Below are 21,740 nucleotides of genomic sequence, written 5' to 3'. Positions count from 1 at the left end.
CGGGTGTAGAGAGAGAACAGGAGAGGACCCAAGACTGACCCTTGGGGGACTCCTGTTAAGAGAGGGCGAGGTGTGGAGGTTGCTCCACGCCAGGTTACCTGGTAAGTGCGGTTGGAGAGGTAGGAGGAGAACCAGGCCAGAGCAGTGCCAGAGATCCCCAGGTCAGCAAGAGATGATAGTAGAATAGAGTGATCAACAGTGTCAAAGGCAGCAGAGAGGTCGAGGAGAATTAAGACAGAGGAGAGAGAGGCAGCTCGGGCAGACTTTAGTGAGTTGGTGACAGACAGGAGGGCGGTTTCAGTGGAGTGAGCAGAGCGGAAGCCAGATTGGAGAGGGTCGAGCAGAGAGTGGTTGGACAGGAAAGCAGAGAGCTGGCGGTGTACAGTCCGCTCGAGGATTTTGGAGAGGAAGGGTAGGAGGGAGACAGGATGGTAGCTCTGGAGGGAGGTGGGGTCGAGGGTAGGTTTTTTGAGGAGGGGAGTGATAGAGGCTTTTTTGAAGGCAGAGGGAAAGAGACCAGAAAGGAGAGAGGTGTTGAGAAGGGAGGAGATGAAGGGGAGTAGAGCAGGAGCAGCAGCTTGAAAGAGGTGAGTGGGGAGGGGGTCCAGGGCACACGTGGTGGGTTTGTGACCCTGGAGCAGGGAGGAGAGGTCAGAGTCTGAGAGGGGCGAGAAGGTGGAGAAGGAGGGTGAGTTAGTAGGGGATGCAGTGGGTGTAGGGGTTGGAGCAGGAGGGGGTGCGGGGGAGGGAGAGGTGTTTAAAGAGTTTGCGGATATCAGATTTTTAAAAGAAGAAAAAGCAGAATCAGCAGTGAAAAAGAGCTGAACAAAAATGTTTTCTCTAATTTACTGTAGTAGTCAATTTCACACAGTGCCTGAAAGAATCAACAGTGGACCTACAGGTCCAGTAACAGGATTTACAGGAAATCAGTTTCTAATGTTGCTGAAGTTTATGAGAACGATAGTTGTGTGTGTGTTTTTATTGCAGTCCTTTATATAATTCACTGGTTCATTAGTTACTAGTAGAGGAGTTAAGTCACTTTTTAAAATCCGATTGTGCTTTTAATGATGTCTGTCTAAAAGAATCCCCTAGTTACAGGTATAAAAGGTTTCTTTCTCACAATAACTGCCAGGTGACCTCTGCTGCTAAAAGGAAGTGTGACTCATTGTGATGACATAAACACACTGCAGTATATAAAGATGAAACGATAAAGATGCATCTCATTTAGTTGACCCTTCATGTACAGTACATAGAGCTAGTTTTTCATATCAACAGTGTATTCTTCCTCCTGGTTCGTATTTTTAAACAAGCACATGTTTGTGACTGTGGCAATGAAGTGGGAAATTATGCCACGCAGATAATTAATTAAAATTTGTATATCAAGTTTATAAAAATCACACATAGTGCAGGTGAGTTTCTTTATTGTTTCTGTAAAAAATATGTACAGTAAAACATAGACCTCAATATGCTCTGATTTTCTGCATACAGTAGTAATTATATTTCCAAATAAAATCATCATCCGTTAGAGCAAATCTGTATTCTGTCACTGTTCATAGTTTATTAACATTGAACGTTTGTTAACTGTTGCAGTATTGCTGCCAGTTTCTCAAGAAGTGTTAAAAGCAAGCTGCTTCAAGCAAACACTGTCCAGCTCTGACTACAAACAAAGGTTAGTTTCTTTCTTTCCTGCTGGTGAAGAATGTAGTGTCAGGCACATCCCTTCCTTGAATGCTGAGCAGTGTCCAGATCATCGGGGCTTCATTGATATGTCTTTGTATGTCAAATATCTGACAGCTAGACTGAACAGAAAACATGGAATTCTTCCAGAAGATTTCACCACTTGGTTGAGGGTGTAAAGGTTATTACACTTCATATCTTTTTCAGATTCAATTTCAAAGTGGTCAAAGATTAACTTTTTCTGACACAGTAAATGTATTTCATTAGGAAAACAATTAAACATGCTTGGCAGACCTGTTTCACACAAAAGAGAAGAAGATGGAAAATGTATTTACAAACATAAAATCCTCCACTCCTTGTGTATTTAAACAAACAGCTGCCTGTGTGAGTACCCCCAAAGCAAGAAGATGCCTTGATCAAACAAACAAGTATTCACTGCTTAGATGACCTTACTTAACTTCATCAGTAAACTGATTGCATCTTGCACTGGAGCTTCCTGTGGAATGTGACAGCTTCCTTAATTAGAATTCCTCCCCAATACTTCCTGCCTCTCTGTATCAGTCATCGATCTGTTTCCCTCGATATGGTGAAACACACAGACTATTCTTCAGTGTCGGTTCTACAAAGAACTGTCCCAGTTGCAGCTAACTGCATTTTCAAAGGCAGCTTCTCAAATATAAATTAAGCCTGGGATAACTACACTGCTGAGGTGCTGTTTTATGAAGTACTGGCACCTTTGTGCTCATCACACAGTAAAAAGTGTGAAGGATATCATTTTCCCCTGAGTACTTTATTGTAGTTTTACTTTACAGCTGGACTCGTGGGTCTCGGACACTCCTGCCTTCCATTCCCTCCCCCCCCCCCCATCGGCAAACTTTTATAAACATTTAATACTTTCATTGGAATGATGCTTCTTTTTTTCTTTTCTATTGTGTTTCACAGCAACACCTAGACAAGCTTATACAGCTCAGAGACTAAAACAAAGGTCCTTTCATGAAGACCAGGAGTTGAAACTGACAGCCTGCTGAAGTCGCTTTCAGTATTTTGTTGGCAAGCAGCTTTTAGAACCCACTCAGAACTACTTTTATAAATGTTTGTTTTGTTCAGAGAATGAGATAATGTATTGCAAAATACTGAGCATGTGATACATTGATTTATGATCTTGGCGGTTTTTTTTCCGGGTTGATTTATATATTTAACTGGAAATATTTAAAAAGCTGCTGTCCTGTATTGTTCTTGCAAGTCTTGCAATACTTGTTTTTCAAGTGGACATACATTTTGTGATGCTTCATGTACTGCAGAACCCACAACATGGTACCATTTCTATTGCATTAAAGAGTTACATTTGCACATGACCATTGTGCTGGTTGAGAAGGATTCTGTAGTCACCCTGCTGTAACCTCTGTGAGACCTGAGTCTATGTAATGTAATCACATGCTAGTAAAATCCCTTCATACACAGTTGGTTGCGCTTTTCTGCAGTTCGGTAATAGTCAAGGGATAAGGCAGTTAATAAACGTATATTATTGGTTCTGTTTAATCCTCCTGGGTTGGTGTGTGTGTTCTTTAAGGATTTGCTCCATACTGTACAGAAGTTCTTTACAGTAATCTACAGAATGATGATTTCTGATGCAGAGCCCTTTATAGGAAGGTGTTGCTGGGGATGCTTAGACCCCATTCACACTACTGTACTGGCCCCCGGGCCATTTCAGGGGCAGAAGTGATCGAAAATCAGGCCTAAAATGTGGCAAATTGCTTGTTTTTGGAAATGTGAGGCTGCTGCTAATGTTCCAAGCCAAGGTCACGGCTTACAGAAGCAGCGTGGCTGAAAGTGCTCTCTTCATATTTTCATAGCCTGCTTTGACTGGGTAGACATAATCACATTTGTCACCAATTTACCTTTTTTTTCCAAAACATTCACTCTGCGTGATGCATGGTGCTATTATTAAAATGATGCTACAGTGTCTGACCTTGGTTTGGTCTCAAGGGAAACCATAAAACAGGCATAGCGCAGGTGTAGTGTAGGCTAGATGCTGTGATTGTTGCCTGTGTACAGCATGGCAATCACTATGGGTACTGTACATGATTATAGCTTACTCAATTGGCAACCAGAAAATAGTGCGTCAGTTCAATAGTAATACAAGTATTATGACTCGCACTGTAACAAGGGCATACAGTACATGTACACGCTAGCGTACATCAGACTTTAGTATATGTGATGGTACAATTGTATCAGACCGTATTTACATAAGTCCCAAGTAGCTTAAATGAACCTGGAGAAAATGAAAGCCTCTTGCAGTATATAGATAGGATGTCAGTTTACTGTAATGCAGCCATTCCTACGCACTGCTTTTTCCAAACAGGAATTGAGTTTTTTTTTTTTAGTTTCCTTCCTTCCTCCCTTTACAGCTGCATCCAAGTGTTAAAATAAGAGATGCAGTGATAGGAAGACGTTCAAAGATCCATTTACAGTATGTTTTTAACCTTGTAGTTTCCCAGCAGGTAACCAGAACTATAACCACTGAATATTATTTTTAGTTATGACAAATGATTAAAAAAAAAAAAAAAAAAATGTATGCCATGCCTGCTGGCTGCCCTCACTGTAAGCACTATTTTACATCCTGTTTGTTTAAACTCTTTACAATTTCTATGCTGATGTCCTGCTGATAGAAGTTATGAGTAACCTAAATAAAAGCACTGCAGCACTCTCTCTGTACAGCACAAACAGTACAATGGGTTTGATAGAACTACAGTGGGTCAATGCTACAGATTGCAACATTGGACGCATAAAATTGCTGTTTAACATGGTGAAAAAAAAATCATTGGAACTGTACCTGGTTTGCTGGTCAATACTGTAATCTCAATTTACTGGAAACCATTGTCTGCTCGTACAGTAGTTGCTGGATTTTTGGTAGCTCAGAACCGGTGTGCCATGGATTTTTACATTAGTTGTCACTAAGCCTAGGCTAGTAGTGACCATCTCTGTGTGTCTGTCCATATGTCACACTTATGTTTTTATCAAGAGTAGTGCTTACTTGAGAGTATCAAAACTAGAGGTACTGTATGTGGAGGCATTAAGTCAGTCTGTATGCCAAACTTAAATTTTTCTTTGTGTATTGGGCTGGAAGCACTATACTGTAGGTCATGGTGGTCTACTTCGTCGTGTTACTCATGGCTCCATTTAGAATTGATAGTCGTTGCAGGGGATGTATGTCACTGACATGCTTGTTAACGACAAAGTAGATTTCCAAATGAAATAATGGATATAGCATCCTGTGACAATAGACCATAATACAGTAGTGCGTGAGCTTTATACTGTAACCCGTTTATAACAAACCAACACACGTGGGGATTAATATCCAAAAATACATTAAGGCCCCACCCCAGTGCCACAATGAACCTTCACTTTTGCCCAGCTGTACTTTTCCATATTTACGAGGGATGTGCTGTAATTGCTTACAAGAACGTCTTCTGTTTTTATGTATTTATCAAGAGATATACAATAAGATTCACTCTACAGACGCCAATCCAAGGGCAATCCTTGATCATTGGATAAAATAGCAGAAGGAATTATATTCTTTAAAAAAAAAAAAAAAATTTACACTGTAGGTGTAAAAAAAACAAAAACTCTGCAACAGGGGTAGGGCATGTGGCTGTACTGTAGCTCTGCTTTCAGATTAGCCCAAAGCTAAATCCTTACTGCAGCTTAGGTCAGATGTAATTTATGTTCTTGGCACTTTGGCTTAACGTAAATTGGTATAGTTTAAGGTAAATTGAATGTTATGTCTCCCCTAGGTAAACCATTTCAGACGAGTAATCACTGTTGTTGCTGCAGACGCTTTGCAGAGTTCCAGTAGTTTGTGGGGGGCAAAGATACACAGTACTGCTGTGATTTAAACAATAGAACAAAATATGAATTTAGCAAGATTGTTTAAGACAATTGGTATGGTTTATTCCTAGTGTTACGCAGTACTGTAGGTCTACCTCGGATGTATGTAAAATATTGTTCTTTCTTTCTTTACATTAGTGTTGTTTAATTTAACTTTGCTGGTATTGGTGCTACATTCATTGCCCCCTCCCCCTTTTCTTCACTTACTTTACCTCTTACAATTAATGATGAGGTAGGATTAACATGGTCAGGCCTGCAATTGTAACATCATTTTAATTCGCTTTACTCTGGACAAATCTCTAGAACCCAACTGCCTACGGCTGTTAGCTGAGTTTATAATTGACAGCAGCATTGATCTGCTTTGGCCCACTACAGTATATTGCAGCTTTCTCTGTCCGTGTGCTTTTACAGTAGCTTGACATGCAGATCTGCAGTTTCAGAGAAGCTGGAATTGACTGTATACTACTGTAACTGTAGGCCTGTTGATGAAGTATGATGAGATGAGCCATTTTGTTAATACTTTATGTACCTTTCAATGTGCACCAACCTTCAGTGAAAGCTACCATGCCTGGGATCTGCATGCTGCTTCTGAGAGGACTGTGTTTGATCTGCAATGACAGTGTTTAGCTTGGAGAGGCGATATTCACCTAGCCTGAACTGCAGTTCAAGTCAAGCATGACAACTATTTATAGATCTATGTACTGTTAACCAGAAGAGTCAAGAGGGATTTTAACAGCACTGCATTAGCATCAGAATAAATAACATATTCTATGCTGTCATTACATGTGTATAAAAAATGTTTTAATAAAGCAGAGTTGTAACGAGTCACCAAAATTGGGACTCGAGTTGAGTCATTGGGGAGTCGAGTCTTTGACATGGCAAGCTCGAGTCAAGTCGAGTCTTTGACATGGCAAGCTCGAGTCAAGTCGAGTCTTTGACATGGCAAGCTCGAGTCAAGTCGAGTCTTTGACATGGCAAGCTCGAGTCAAGTCGAGTCTTTGACATGGCAAGCTCGAGTCAAGTCGAGTCTTTGACATGGCAAGCTCGAGTCAAGTCGAGTCTTTGACATGGCAAGCTCGAGTCAGCATTCATATTTTGTTGTATACTACTCATTTAATCAAAGTGTAAGAAGTTGCTTGTATTGTTCATGACACTTTTCAAATCAAGTAAGCTTATTTGTGTATAAAAAACGACAATAGAGTTGCAGCCAGTGTCATCTTAAGCTGAAATTGTAAAGTAATTTAAAGTAGGCTACAAACATGTGCCTTTGTCCATTAAATGTCAACTTGACTTTTTTTAAATAACAGATACTGTTTCACAAAACATAATAAAAAGGTGTCTGTTGGAGTCCTAATGGTATAACAAGACATAATACTGTACTGAACATATACATACAACTTTAAGTTAAAGTTTTATGTATATGTATGTTAAAGTATAAGAAGTCACCAGAAAGAAAAAAAAGAAAAACGTTTTAAGCCTTAGTGAAAGTCTTTAAGACTTTAAACATAAACCTCTAGTTTCACAGACCCTGATTAGCAATGACCTTGGACTACCTAATTTTAGTTTAGGTAAACTTCCAAATGTTTATAGTTTTTATTAGTTTGCATTAGCTTAACAAATGTGTACTGTAAACAGTGTTTTATTCAGAATTGGATTTAAAGGGAAACTTAAAAATAGCTACAAAACACCAACTCCCTTGAGATATGTTGTCCATAAAGATAAAATACATACATACATACGAACTAGGGGTGGGAATTTCTAGTAATTTAGTGCTCGAGTACTGGTGTTAAATTTCAAGTACTCGAACCTAATGCCAGACAATATTTTTCTACATATGCCACTTTAACACTAGAACCGCAGCAGTTATACTCATACCTAAAACCGCCGCTGGCAGTCATTATGACGGTACATTTTAAACAACATCAATATTAAAATGAAAGACAAGTATCCGATACAACTCAAAAGTTTTATTCAAGCACATCGTATCAAACATCTTCACAGCCGAAAACACAGCATTTAAATGAACAATTACATTTTTTTTTTTTTTTTTTAAATATCGAATATCTACTACCTACTCATTTTGGAAAAATACCGCTGTTGCATGGTGCCTGAGCTTTTAATTAATTCAGATTCTCATTTTAGCTGTTGAAAAAAACTTAAATAACCTACTGGTATAAATTAGTGGCGGTTACCGGCGCTATGTTTTGAATGCAGTTTATTCATATTGTCGTTTTACTGTGCTGGCAGGATGCAGCCTGCTTGTTTCTCTCCCAGTCAACTGTATAAATTTTAAAAGAGAACTCCACCACAGCAGGTACTTTTAGTGTACTCTCTATGCTGTTTTGTTTTTTTCGTGTATGACAAAACTCAAAAATCACTGTTTTCCTCAGGATTTTCTGTGATCAGTGATCAGAAATCTATCTTTGCTTCCCGCCTACACATTTTGATTCCGGGGCTCCCTGCTGCTTGTGACGTTATGATCACAGAAGGGTGCTGTAGGCTAGAAAGGTGTTTTCTATTTCCTTAGCAATGGTAATCATAACAACCGTGGCAGGAACCTGTTTATGTGCAAAATGACAAGATGACTGTGTGTGTTAGAGAGGGGCTGCATGTATTGAAAATGAAATAAGTTTGTTATTGATTTTATCATAAAGACAGTGCCTCGAGTCAGATGGAGACTTTTTTTGCGAGTCACGTCTTTTGAGCAGGGAGTCGAGTCTTGTCGAGTCATTAAGTAGAGGAAGAGAAACCACACTGTACATGTGCTACAGTATGTGCTTGAAACTACACATGTTCTTTTAAATGCAAACCTCCTGTATTTTTTTTCTTTGTTGCAGAGTGGAGCTATGGAGGAAACTGTAATATGGGAACAGCACACAGTGGCCCTTCACAGGGTGAGTACCTTCAGTTATTGCTTCTACTGCACAGCTCCAGGATGTTGGCAGCCTTGCACACAATAGCAAGAAAACCAGATGTCAGGAAGCCAAGAAGAAGAAAATGTGTTTTGTTTTATTCCTTTGAAAACTCCTTACCAGTAAAAAGATATTGAATTCATATTGAAACAGTCATTTTCTGTTTTGTGTAAAATTATTTCTGCAGAGTTGCCAACCAAAAAATATTTGGTGTTACACTTGAAGCGAGTTATGGAAATTTATTTATGAAAGAGGTACATAGTTGTTGTGTTTTTTTTCAAAGTTGATGAAGTTTTTCATTACTCCAACCATTTTATTTAATAACTTATTAGACTTAGGCTTCTGTCATGGCTGTTTTGAAAGGGAATTGCCAGTATGAAATATCAGTGTGGGTTGGGGTGCGTTCTGCTCAGGCAAAAGACACAGAAGGCCAAGATGAAATTGGCTGAAACTCATACAGCATCATATAATCAATAAAACAATCTATTATTAAAAACGTATTTAGCAGAGTCCTCTTCAGCTTCTTGGAAACTGTCTAGATCAGATTATACATCTTGTAGGATAATCTAATTAGCTGTGTTTACTGAAGGGCCAGATTTGTCTTTGGTGAAGATTGCATTTTAAGTGTGATTTTGTTTTGTGAGCAGATCCCTTGCACGCAACAAACATAGTTGTATTCATTGTTGGTGAGATCAAATCTTCCAGTTTTGAGAATTGGCCCACGTTTCTGCTGACAGTTCTTCCCTTTGGTTAGGCCTACAGCCCATGTTTACCAACAGCACAGCTGGTAAACATCAACCCTCCAATTATCTAACTGGTGATTTGTCACACTGTTGGCTTCTTTCCAAAGTTTTACAAGCAGATGTGTTGTTTTTGATCAGTCTAAATAATGGGCGCCAGTCTTTAAATTGTATATGAAAGAGACACGTCTTATAGTATTGTACTTGTAGTTCTGTGAGCTTTTTCTATGAGATACAGTACAACTTGCAAAGGGGGTGGGGGGGTGGGGTGACCTGTGTTGTATCCTTTTATCCTATTTATCTTTGAAAATGTGTGCCTGTATATTTTTGGCTTGAAAGCAAAATCTAATGCAAACCTTTGATCAGGAATACCAATGGCTGTATCTGTGAAACCTTCCAAAAGTATTTGCTAAAAGGGTTTGTTTCTGGGTGAGAGGTTTTGGGGGGGTTCATGTTTTAAACATTGTAGATTCAGTGATGGCTGTGCAAACTTAGAGGTCATCTTATATTGAGGTCCACTTGTCTGTTACGTTTTCAGCTAGTTTATAAACAAAACACTTCCGAGTGGTCAAAAAAAAAAAAAAAGTAATATCTGTATTATTCTCCATTGTTTAGATAGCTTAAACTGAGTTTTTTTTAATTGAGAATTTCCATTATTTAACTTGCAGAATGGGCAGAAATTCAGAGTATTTGAGTTTTGAGTAGTTGAAGTGGGCACTGGCAAATAATGATCTAAAATGAAACCAAATAGAGAGCGGTAGAAAACACATAAAAGGACAATTTTTTAAGTCAATTAAACAACATGTTTTGATTTTTCTTTCTCTCCATCGTTTTCTAGGCTGCCGGGTTTGGATTTGGCATTGCAATTTCAGGAGGCAAAGATAACCCCCATTTTCAGAGTGGTGAAACCTCCATTGTAATATCAGATGTGCTGAAAGGAGGCCCAGCTGAGGGTCTGTTACAGTGAGTACATGTACTGTACAGTAGATGACTGGAAAATCAAGGATTATTACAGAGCGGGATTAGTAATTGGACTGATTACAGTACTTTCAAAAATATGAAACTTTCCAGTTCCCCAATGAATTGAGTCAGAACTTGTTTGTTTTCTAAACATTTTGTAGAATTTTTGTTAATGCATTTTCATAACTGATTTGTATGCTTGCTTCCTTTTATGCTTATTTCATTTTGTGTGTTTATTTTAAAGGGAAAATGATCGTGTTGTTATGGTCAATGCTGTTTCTATGGATAATGTAGAGCATGCCTATGCTGTTCAGCAGTTGCGGAAAAGTGGAAAGAATGCACAAATTGTGAGTAAAGTATTTTTGTTCACATTAGGAGTTGCTGCTACCTGATTTTAAATATTTGGAGTGAAGAATAATAAACTGATGTCTCTATTCACTGGGAGGAAACTATTTTATAGGCTGCTTTGCAGTTAGCTACAGTACTTCCTATATGTAGAGTGGCTGTTGTATCATTATGATTTCCATTAGAAGCATAGATGCACAGCAGAAAGTCATTTTTTTCTGTATTCTGTTGTCCCTAAAAATGTGGTTGAAACAATGCTTTGCTATTCATGTTTTTAAATTCAGATGGTAAAATATTAACCTAAAATGTAACCCGTAATATCCTACATTACTAAACACACATTTAAAAACGAGTCTGAGTGTCGCCGAATGAATTACCTAGTACTGGTAATTCATATTGCGAACAGATAAATATATCTAACTACTTTTAATGTGCAATTTTACAGTATGTGTGTTATTCCATCATGGCTGTTTTAAAGAGAAGTGTCTATTGAGGATTTAACTTTTTCTTTAAATACTGCTTTTTGTTTAAAAAGCAGTAAAAAGGGAAATTGACAGAGTGAAATAATGACTCTTCTACTTGAAGCAGCTTTTTTCATGTAGCCATGCTCTCATGTTCTATTAGTATGCATTCACTGTATTTATAGTGACATCTTCATCTGTAGTTGTATGAGTTTTTTCAGAAATTTCAATGCGAGTGAATTTCTCACGCTTTTTGTCTTGCGCCTTTTGAAGCATTATTTTTTATTAAGCCCTCCAATTTAGAATGACAAGTTCATCTTTAGCATAATGTTTCTCAATTGAGCGGGGAGCTATGAAGTAGGACAAGTCAAAGTAGGAGATTACTCCTCTTAGAATTTACCATACCAATGTGGAATGAGCAAAGCATGGCTGCTTCAGTGTACATGTAGAGGTCATTGCCTAGCATTTGTTTTATTTGATTGGCAAACACTAAACATGTTTACCAGTAAAGGAGTGCTGAAAGTCGGGTAATAGTAGTGACACTTTGTTTTTTTTGCATTGCACTCAAATGTACAATATATTTATTGTTATTTTTGTTGTTGAATTTTGTAACGCCTTAATGTTGAGTAGATTTTGCTCTCTTTTTACCATACTGAATGACTTTAACCAAAGAGTTTTTACAGACAATCAGACGGAAAAAGAAGGTTCAAATTCCGGTGGCCAGGACGGAGCGCGAGACAGTGTCGGAGCATGAAGAGGACAGCTACGAGGATGAGGCGTATGATGAGACGAGTGCGAGAAGCGGCCCCAGTGCCTACAGCAGCAGCAAGAGGAGTGAGCGTAGCATGGCAGGGAGGAGGGATCGCAGTGCGAGCAGAGAGCGCAGCTTATCACCACGATCAGACAGGAGGTCTGTGGTTTCAAATCTACCACCGAAACCTGCAAAAGTCACGTTGGTGAAATCCAGAAAAAGTGAAGGTATATGCCATCTCCACATTGCTCGCATTTTTTGAAACTGAAGGTGATTTATAAAATCTGACTTGTATGTAAGATTTGCATCTCCAATTTATAATCCTTTAAGGTCTTTGCCAAAAAACTATGCCAAGTTTAACGATAGCTGCAGGGGCAGGGCTGCTGATAGAGGTCAGTGCACCTAGGCTGAAAGGTCAGGTTTCTGAAGTGACATGTGTTTTTATTAAACTCAGTCATGCAGTGGTCATGTTTTTCTTTTTAGTCTTAGCTAAGTAAACTGGAGTAGTGCCTGCTTTCAATGTTTTTCCACTTGTCATTTTAGTTTATATATTACAACTTACTTTATACATATTTAATTATACTATGTCATTTTAAACAGTTTTTTAAAACCCAGTTGCCGTGCAGCTACAGTAGCAGAATAATGACTTGTTAAGATGACATCTCACATAGTTCACATTTTAGTGTGCCAATTAACAGATAAAATAACATGTCAAATATGTATACTTTCTTTGCAGGTTAGACTGCTAGCCTGTTGACAGCATTTTGAGTATCATGATCAGCTGTTTTTAATGCTGTCAAAATATAGAGCAGGTATTGAATAGATAAGAGACCAAAATCTGAATTATTGACTTGCTGGTAAAACTGGCTTCAGAAATTTATACTATTTTATCACTTCAAATAAAAAGTCAGTCTAGATGAAAATGTCACAGTTTTAAATTGGACAGAACTCATGATACCAGGGCAGTAGCTTCTTGGATCAAGTGTTGCAGCATCACATCTGAATCACAGTCGGGTAGGGAGGTAGGGTTAGGGTCATATAGTTTAAATGCAGTACTAAGTACATTCACATACATTTTTTTACATACTGGAATGCCATGAATCAAGAATAACACTTCTTCAATTTTACAGCTTTGCGTCTTCGCCAGCCGCACTACAGTCTGTAATACCCACATGGTTTTTATTTTTTATTGAAAACAGAATATGGGTTACGCTTGGCAAGTCACATTTTTGTGAAAGACATCTCCCCAGAGAGCCTGGCAGCAAAAGATGGCAATATCCAAGAAGGAGATGTTGTATTGAAAGTATGTATAATGTATTAATAGGGCTCTGGATGAAAAGTTATTTCCATGTAAAAGTATATTTATAGCTGAAGCCTATTAAAAATCACAGCCATTTTATCACTACATAATTCTAGCATTTTTAAAGGACAAAAGTGTCTTGCGTACTGGTAATTAAAGGAGAAAGCTAATAATATATTAAGAGATGGGCTCCCTAGAATCTTATTATGGTTTTTTACTAGGCTTCTATAGTATTATAGAACTTGGGGAGCTATTTTAATGATTTAAGAGTAGAAAATCTTACAGCCACCACCCTGAAACGCATTAACCTGCACTATCACAGCTGTTGCTTTTACTGTGTTTTCTGGACTGCGTTAACCCATCGATTTTTTTAAAGTAAAAATGAAAATAATTAAAAATATTTAGAATAGATTTATTACCAAGCATAAACTGCCTAATAAAGTGTGGTCATTCACACCAAGTCACTCTTTAGTTTGTCAACTTTACTAAGACGTCCTGCTAAAAACCAAAAGCAGGTTAAATATTTATTTACTAGAATAACCTCTTGTAGAGAATACAATCTGGAACACAGTTACACAATCAATGTATCTTAATAGTGTTCCTGTTTCATTTTTCTTGGTAGCTAAAGATATTGTTCCATTTTTTTTCCTTTCAGATAAATGGCACTGTGACGGAAAACCTCTCCTTGACAGATGCTAAGAAACTAATAGAACGGTCAAAGGGTAAGCTAAAGATGGTGGTTCAAAGAGATGAGCGAGCGACTCTACTCAATATACCGGACCTGGATGACAGCATTCCTTCTGCTAATGCTTCAGATAGAGATGGTGAGTTGAGACACTGTGGAAAGGACTGCTCTCAGTAGGGACCTCGGACTACATTTACAAGGATTTACAAGTTGGCTGCTATCTATTTATATTATTTTCCATCATGGATTTCTAGGAAGGAAACATTATGAAATTATGCAGCATGCATTTTAACCACATAAATAAGGGTTTTCAGTTTGTCAAAGCAATTATTTTGATAGGGGATAAAAATGTGTGCGGTGAAATAATACTTTTTTTGTTAAACAGTGATAGTAACTATTACAAATATTTCTGCTTTTTGTAACGTAATTACACGAACCAATCTCATTTCTATAATAGTCATCCAACATCTTGAACATATTTTATTTGTTTGCAATTAGCAGCAGTAAACCTAATTTGATGGAGATTGTCTAGAGCACTTATACTGTTAGTGCAATATACTGTAATAGCAATACTAGTTAAGCTTGCACATTGCTAAACCATCCATCATCACAGATAAGGTTTATAAGGTCACATGCACATTGGAAGCAGCAGCAGTGCCATATTAAACGCCATTTTTATTTTAACAGACATTTCAGAAATTCATTCACTGGCATCAGACCATTCCAACCGATCCCATGACCGATCGCGCCGCAGTCGCTCCCGATCTCCTGACAGGAGGTCAGAACCCTCAGACCATTCCAGACATTCTCCACAGCAAATCAGCAATGGCAGGTAAGAGTCCCTCAACAACTTGCATTCAGCAGCATAGAACTCGGGCTCTGATTTAAAAGATGCAACCATTCATGCCTGCAACAGGATTGTATAAAAGGTTAAAGTTCAATTACCTTCCTTTAGTAAAGCACATGCCCACGTGCGTATGTAGCAACTTGTTAAATCTCGAAGTTAAGGTTCAGTCAAGAATTTGTAAACCCGTTACACCAAATAAAGCAATGACCAGACTTTCTATACACAGTGCCTTGTGTCCCATAAAATATTTAGAGTGTTAATAAATACATTTAAATGTGTACATTTTAGTGCATAGCTGAGGGCTTTTTTTCTTTACTTTAGTTGTAAAATTCACTAAGTACTTTATCTGTTCTGTTTATAGAAGCATCAGTCGTTTTTCTTGTGATTCAGTTTGATATTTGTGGCGAGTGAAAGCACTGTGAAAATACTTCCACCAGTAAATCACAGTTCTTATAAAAATGCATCAGAGCCTTTGGAAATATTGATTGTTTTATATAAGAAACAAAATCTTTACTCCTTTATTAATGGAGTGTATAAATTGTGTTGTGGGTGTTTTAACCCTGAAGGATAAGTGAAGTAATGTTTTTGTTAATAATAATTTTTGGCTGGAGCAACTTGGGCATCCCAGTCTAGAAGACAGGCATTAACATGTTGCTACATAGCTAGCTGTCCATCTCTGTTCTTTAATCTGTCAGGAATGCTGTTGTGTCAAATTAAGATATCATACTTGTGACCGAAATAGAGTAACTTCCTTTCCAAATGTAAAATGTGGACATGCACAGTTCTCATGTGTTATACAGTATATTCTGGTCATTGGGATATATTGGTATTTAAGGTAACCATCCTATATCCCTGCTTATTAGCATCCTGATACAGTATAACATCGTCCCATACAGCATTCATGTGTTGATAGATTAGGAAGATACAGTTAAGACATGCAGTAGTTTACAGGTAGTTATTGATGCTGGCAAAGCTTTAGTAGTCCCTTCAGTATTGCTGACAGGGCTAATCCAGTTGAACTAGTCGTGAACCTTCTAGTTTTCCCTTGCGAATGGTTATTTAACCCCCAGAAAATCATTTATACCAGCTCTTGGATTATTATCTGATAACAAGAGTATAATGTGAACCAGCTGTGAGCTTACTCTTGCGTTGTATCAGATGTACACTGCATAGTTTTAAGTTACAAGCAGTTTGTTGAGTCATTTGAAAACATGTCTGCTTAATCCCAGGAACATTTAAAGCATGATTTATAACTTGTATCTGTTTATTATCCAATATGTGTATTTAAACAATATCTATTAATAATTGAGCACTACTGGATATTGGAGTTTATAGCAGTTTTTTCTTACAGAATGTCTACACGCACTCTGTAACAATAATATGTAGGCCTAGTTTCAGTGATAATCTTATTGGCTGATCGATGTATGTGAAACCTGCTATTCTAATGGAAATGTGGATATCACCACTGGGTTCTGGATCTGCCCTTGAAGCTAAAACTGTATCTTGCCAGTTAAATGTATGCATGATTTGGCCTGTTGTCTGTTTGTTAGATTAAATAATGCATTGATGACAGACTTCCCATTGTGCCTTAAAATGAAACTCACAAGATGATGTTATTAGCATGCAGTAACAGTGACACCATTGTGTTGTCTTTTAAAGCATGCACCTTAACCCTTTACTGATACCTAGTTATGTTTCCTTTCAGAAATGAATGTCTGTGATTGTTTTCTATCTATCTATCTATCTATCTATCTATCTATATCATTTAGAACAGCACAGTACTGTTTGAAGTAAGCCATGCTACCAAAAGAAGCATGTTCTTTTAAAGGGTTAATGAAACTCATGCCTAGTTACTGCATTTTGACGGCTGTAAGTTGCTTCATAAAAATAGCTCCTGCTTTAAACAGCTCAGGATTGGCGTGTTGCAGAAGAGGGCTGCATTCCAGGCAGCTGCCTTCACAAATGAGAAATTGGTTTCCTGCCTTTGTTGGTCGATGAAGGTGTTTCCTAACTGGGTTCAGTTAGCTATACAGCATTGTTGAAGGAAATAATCTGTTGTAAACTGATTTTTTATTATATTTTAAATAAAGGTAACATATTTGCCATATAATAAAATGGTGACAGTATTTCATATTTTAAAGACCATATTTTCAAGTTAAACAATGTTATTCCTGTGCATGTGCAGTATTGTTTTTAGGTGTTGATTGGATGAGAATTGTAATATGATTCCAGAGAACATTGTTTTTTTTGGTTATTATATCATATGTGTTGGTGGTTGTACTGTGTAGCAGTTGAATTGATCTTGATGTGGCTTGTAATCATATAGATTATATATACATATAAAACTATTACTTCACAACCCACAATGTAGACCTACAGTGTGTATATATAGCAGCTGATGGTCTCGATGGGTGACTAAAGCATGAAGTTGTAGCGAATCTCAGCATTTTCTTGGCAGTCCTTTATCTGACCTATATTATGTGTCCCAGTCCAGTTTATATTAAACTTGATTTGGACATTCTTTTAACTCAAGAAAATCTGGATCTAGGAAGACAAGGCGCTACCTCTCTATCTTAGCATTTTACATGTCATTATAGAAATAATTATAACAATGAAAATGTTACAGTTCCAGACAGTGTTCTTTCAGTTTCAGCATTTCAGTTTGGTTTCTGTTTTTATTTAGTTAGTAAGGTTATTATTTTGTTTCTATTTAGTTTTCATTTTAGTTTCAGTTGACCAAATTCAGAAATATATATTTCAGTATCTTTTCATTTTTGAGACTTTTTAGTCTCAAGCCAAGTTGCTGCACACACAAAAAAAAGTATTCTCACTTCAATTTCCAGATCTATGTTTTGACAGTGCAAACACATTCATCCACATTGTAACAATTTTATGAGTAAGGCGATTAAAGACAAACCTGTCTCACTCTGAAAAGCAATCTCTATTCATCATTTGAAAATATATTATTATTATTATTATTATTATTATTGTTATTATTATTATTTGTTTATTTAGCAGAAGCCTTTATCCAAGGCGATTTACAGAGACTAGGGTGTGTGAACTATGCATCAGCTGCAGAGTCACTTACATTACGTCTCACCCGAAAGACGGAGCACAAGGAGGTTAAGTGACTTGCTCAGGGTCACACAGTGAGTCAGTGGCTGAGGTGGGATTTGAACTGGGGACCTCCTGGTTACAAGCACGTTTTTTTAACCACTGGACCACACAGCCTCCTTATATCCCAATTAAACGACATAAATAGAATTGGGAAGAACTGTCTCTCTCCCATTTAAGCAGAAATCCTGATTTATCAGTATCCCGATTTCGGCTGCGCCGACTACAGCAATAGTATAAGAAAACCTAAATTCAATTTGCCTTTCAATAGATGCGGAACAGGAGACTTGTTGCTAGGTACTAATTGATCAGGTAGGCTCGCTCGGCACTGAGCTGTTCGGGAGGTCTGTATTGGTTGGGGGGCATGTCTGGGGAGGCTGTGCGGCGCTCAAACGGCGTGTATGCCACAGCTGAGGTGACTGCACCGCCATGCTACACAGAGGGTCGCTTTGTTGACATCACGGAGGAGAGCGTCTGCTCCGCAGGATTAACTACACGAGACCCTTCCACTCCAAGACTGTGTTTGTGAAGGCATTGCCCAGCGGAGGCCGTTTGAAAAGGCTGGAGTCGGCGTGAGGATGCCGGGACTCCGGGAGCCCAGAAGTAGGTCAGTTTAGGGGATGTTGATCCCAAACAGTATAGCAAGGGTTTGCGTAAGGTAGTAGGTTCCTGGAGCGGGACGTTCCTTTTAGTGGGACTAGCGCTCGTCTTTTTTGGCAAACTTTTATTTTTAGCATTTGTTTTGTTCTGTTTTCTTTAAGTGTGGCACTAAGGTTTCCATTGCTGGGGCACTAGTGGCAGCACCTTTGTTGTGATTAAATCTGCTGCGCACCTGTGCGGCGTGTCAACATCCCATGCTCTGTGTCTGCCTCATGATTATTCAGTGGCGACCCACACACTGAACACTTCCCCGTTACACTATATACTCACCAGGTACTCAAAATGCTACCTGATCAAGCATTCTCTGTGTGCCGCTTGTTGATTTTGCAGACATTTTTAACAGCACATAAACTAGGTACTTGAGCGTGAAATCATACCACGACCCATTATCACTATGGGGGAGGGACCCAGAGCTGTGAGTTTAGTCACATGTTCGATCATGGCTCATATTGATAACAGTAATACACAAGTGAGCCACACAGCAGGAAGCCATTGCAGCTTGGCTGTGCTATTTATATAGCATTTTCATTAAGCCATATTCATACAACTCTTAATATTAGTTTTTCATGTTTATTTTTTGGTTTCAGTTTTGTTCTAGTTTTAAAACATTTTCCAGTTTGTTAGCCATTTTTGTTTTATTTACCGTTTACTGAAAAAACACTGGTTCAAGAGTATGTCACTAGTAGTAGTTTCAAGTTCTTAAAGCAGCTTTGTTATAGCAACTGTGTACAAGGCAGAGGAATGTAGAATTTAAATTTGATAAAGGAATGGCGTGGGCATGGCACTACTGCCATTGAACTTTAGACTGCTATTTATTGGCAGTGGGTTTTGTGTGGCAGAGCTTTTGAATACCATCTTTTCTTTTTTTACAAAGTTCTGCCTGCATTGTATGCCAAGTATTTCCTGCAAATCAAATGGGATTTATTTTCACTTTTAAATCCTGAAAAACAAAACAAAGTGAGATTTTTCTGTTTTGTACAGTATTGTGTTTCTGTTTTTCTACTCCATACAGAATGTAAACTTGGCAAACATGATGAAAACCACTACTTTAGTACCTTTTTTTTTAATTCAGTTCCAAGCTTCGGCTGTCAGTGTGCTAACAAAGGCTCAAGTCAGGGTTTAAGACGGTAGTACAGACTGTACCTTGAAGTTCCTGCAAACATGCCTCTGTGGGCCAGTTAGCTTTGAGACCGAGCCAAAAACCCTTCATGTGATGTGATTGGATTGGAATTTACATTGTTCCAGGAATATATACTGAGAGTCTGTTGCTACCTGGGAGAAACCGTTTCAAGGCTACAGATGTTTAGTAGAAGTATCAAAAAAATCTGATTGATTTTGCAAAATTTGTATTTAGATTTGTTGTATAAAAGGACTTTTTACCGCAGTTGATGCTTCGCTCTATAACATATGCATGTTTATTTCATGCAAAGTATTTTAAATGCAGAACTCCTAAAGGTCCCTTCCTTTTTAATTATAACCTATTGTCAAAAGGAGCAGCTCATTATAAAGAGAACAGTTCAAATTTAAAAAATACTCTTGCAAGAACAAACTTTAGGCAGGGCGGGATCGATCAGGAGCCATGATTATTCTGCATCACACAACACACAATGCGACATGAAAACTTTTATCTGCCAGTTAAGAAAATTGTCCAAACTAATTGGCTGAAGCACAGTGTAATCTGGGCATGTTGCCTTGATAACTACAATTGGTCTGCAAAGCCATTTTTAAGACATTTAAAACAAAAAAACAACATTATACTGACATTTTAAAAATCACAGTATTCTGGTTGATTTCTCTTTTTGTACGCCAGTGTAGCGCCTATCCATGCATGTTTTATATCCTTAGGCCTTATCTCTCTTTACATACCAACTCCCAGGAGATTGACTGCAACTGGCTATGAATGCAGAACACCTTCAACCACAATCCTTCTTAAAATCTGCTATAAGAAGAATGGTATTTTAACCCTAACTCTGAATCACCACCTTGCACTGCAATTCTCCACTGTGATCTCCTGTGGAGACACAACTCCTATTGAATGTTCCTCGTGACAATTACCACCACCAAAAGACTGAATAAAAGCTTTCTATTCAGAGAGATGGAGCTTACTGTATTTTCCTAACTCAAAGCTGTCTTCCCTATTGCACAACATATGTCATACTGTAGCTCAGTTTGTGTTTTCTTAAAAAGCACACTCAAGCAATAAATCATTTAAAAACTGTAATGTTCTTTTTACAGTCACAGGAGCCGGGATGAAGAGAGAATAGCCAAACCCGGGGCGATATCGACGCCTGTTAGAATTACAGAAGAAGCAGTAATATCTAAGATTGCGGAGCAGCCTGTGGCTAAAACCTTTGAGGAGAGATCAGAAAAACAGATCCCACCTCTGCCAGGTCAGACTGTCGTGTTCCTGACTGTACATAAAGTATTTACTGTTGAGTAGGAGAAATAAGGCATACTGTTTTGATCTTGTACTATCTAATGTTCTTGCATGGAGAATAACTGATGTCAACATGTGCATTATCGTTTTTTTAACACATCAAAGGTATCTGAAAACAGCTTATATTTTTGTGTGTCAGGACCCCATGTATGGAAGTGTTAAAGGAATGGAGGTGCTGTGTTTTTGAATGGTTTTGCTGTGTGATTTTTGTTTTTTTTTCTCATGTTTTTCACTTTTTCTCCACCCCAGAGCCTAAGCCTGTGTATGCCCAGCCTGGTCAGCCAGATGTGGACCTTCCAGTAAGCCCTTCTGACGCCCCCATTCCCAGTGCAGCTCATGACGAGGGCATGCTCAGGTCAGAAAAAGGGTTACTATTCTCAAAAAAAGAAAGTTGTGCATGTCTACCCTTTGGAGCTGTATTTCTTCTTAACTAATCATACTTTAGTAACATTTTGCTATTTGTTTAAACAGTATAATAATCCCCAGGTCTGGATTAAGTGACTATCCTGCCATAATTCAAAAGTATAGCCATGGCAGCACCATGAACTTTAATAGCCTCCAGACGCCTTATTATCTTTAAAACTGTTTGACCTAAAGAAACAATTCTAGACAATGTTAATTGCATTTAATTGCTGAAGGTCTGTCCTGACCTCTAGCCTCCTTCACTGTATTGGAAGTTCAGTGTGGGATTTTACTTGGCTTTTTGTTTCAGACCGAGCATGAAGCTGGTGAAGTTTAAGAAGGGTGAGAGTGTGGGTTTGCGCCTCGCTGGTGGGAATGATGTTGGGATATTCGTAGCTGGGGTTTTGGAGGACAGCCCTGCTGCGAAAGAAGGCCTGGAAGAGGGAGATCAGATTCTCAGGGTAAATAATGATGTCGTGGTTTTAATCTGGTGGAGTCTGTTATCTAAAACAAACAAACAAATCTGCTGAAATCCTATTTCTAGACGATTAGCAAAATATG

At 38.2% G+C, this 21,740-nt stretch overlaps 1 protein-coding gene across 18 annotated transcripts in view; it reads left to right on the top strand.

Annotated features, from left to right (window-relative positions):
• The window catches only part of LOC117429450 (tight junction protein ZO-1), a 97,009-nt gene that overhangs the window by 60,607 nt on the left and 14,662 nt on the right, over positions 1-21,740 (top strand). For 17 of the 18 annotated variants that reach the window (XM_058998821.1, XM_058998810.1, XM_058998809.1 and 14 more), the window contains 10 exons: positions 8,403-8,459; positions 10,056-10,180; positions 10,422-10,524; positions 11,667-11,961; positions 12,934-13,037; positions 13,690-13,858; positions 14,407-14,551; positions 20,576-20,730; positions 21,027-21,132; positions 21,490-21,640. In XM_058998821.1, the coding sequence (XP_058854804.1) occupies positions 8,403-8,459; positions 10,056-10,180; positions 10,422-10,524; positions 11,667-11,961; positions 12,934-13,037; positions 13,690-13,858; positions 14,407-14,551; positions 20,576-20,730; positions 21,027-21,132; positions 21,490-21,640 (1,410 nt within the window). Of the gene's footprint in view, positions 1-568; positions 588-8,402; positions 8,460-10,055; positions 10,181-10,421; positions 10,525-11,666; positions 11,962-12,933; positions 13,038-13,689; positions 13,859-14,406; positions 14,552-20,575; positions 20,731-21,026; positions 21,133-21,489; positions 21,641-21,740 lie in introns of those variants that run through there. The other variant, XM_058998816.1, reaches the window with a different exon arrangement.

Source organism: Acipenser ruthenus, chromosome 24 (genome assembly GCF_902713425.1).
Source record: "Acipenser ruthenus chromosome 24, fAciRut3.2 maternal haplotype, whole genome shotgun sequence".
NCBI classification, from domain to species: domain Eukaryota; kingdom Metazoa; phylum Chordata; class Actinopteri; order Acipenseriformes; family Acipenseridae; genus Acipenser; species Acipenser ruthenus.
This window is presented reverse-complemented; position numbering and strand designations above follow the sequence as displayed.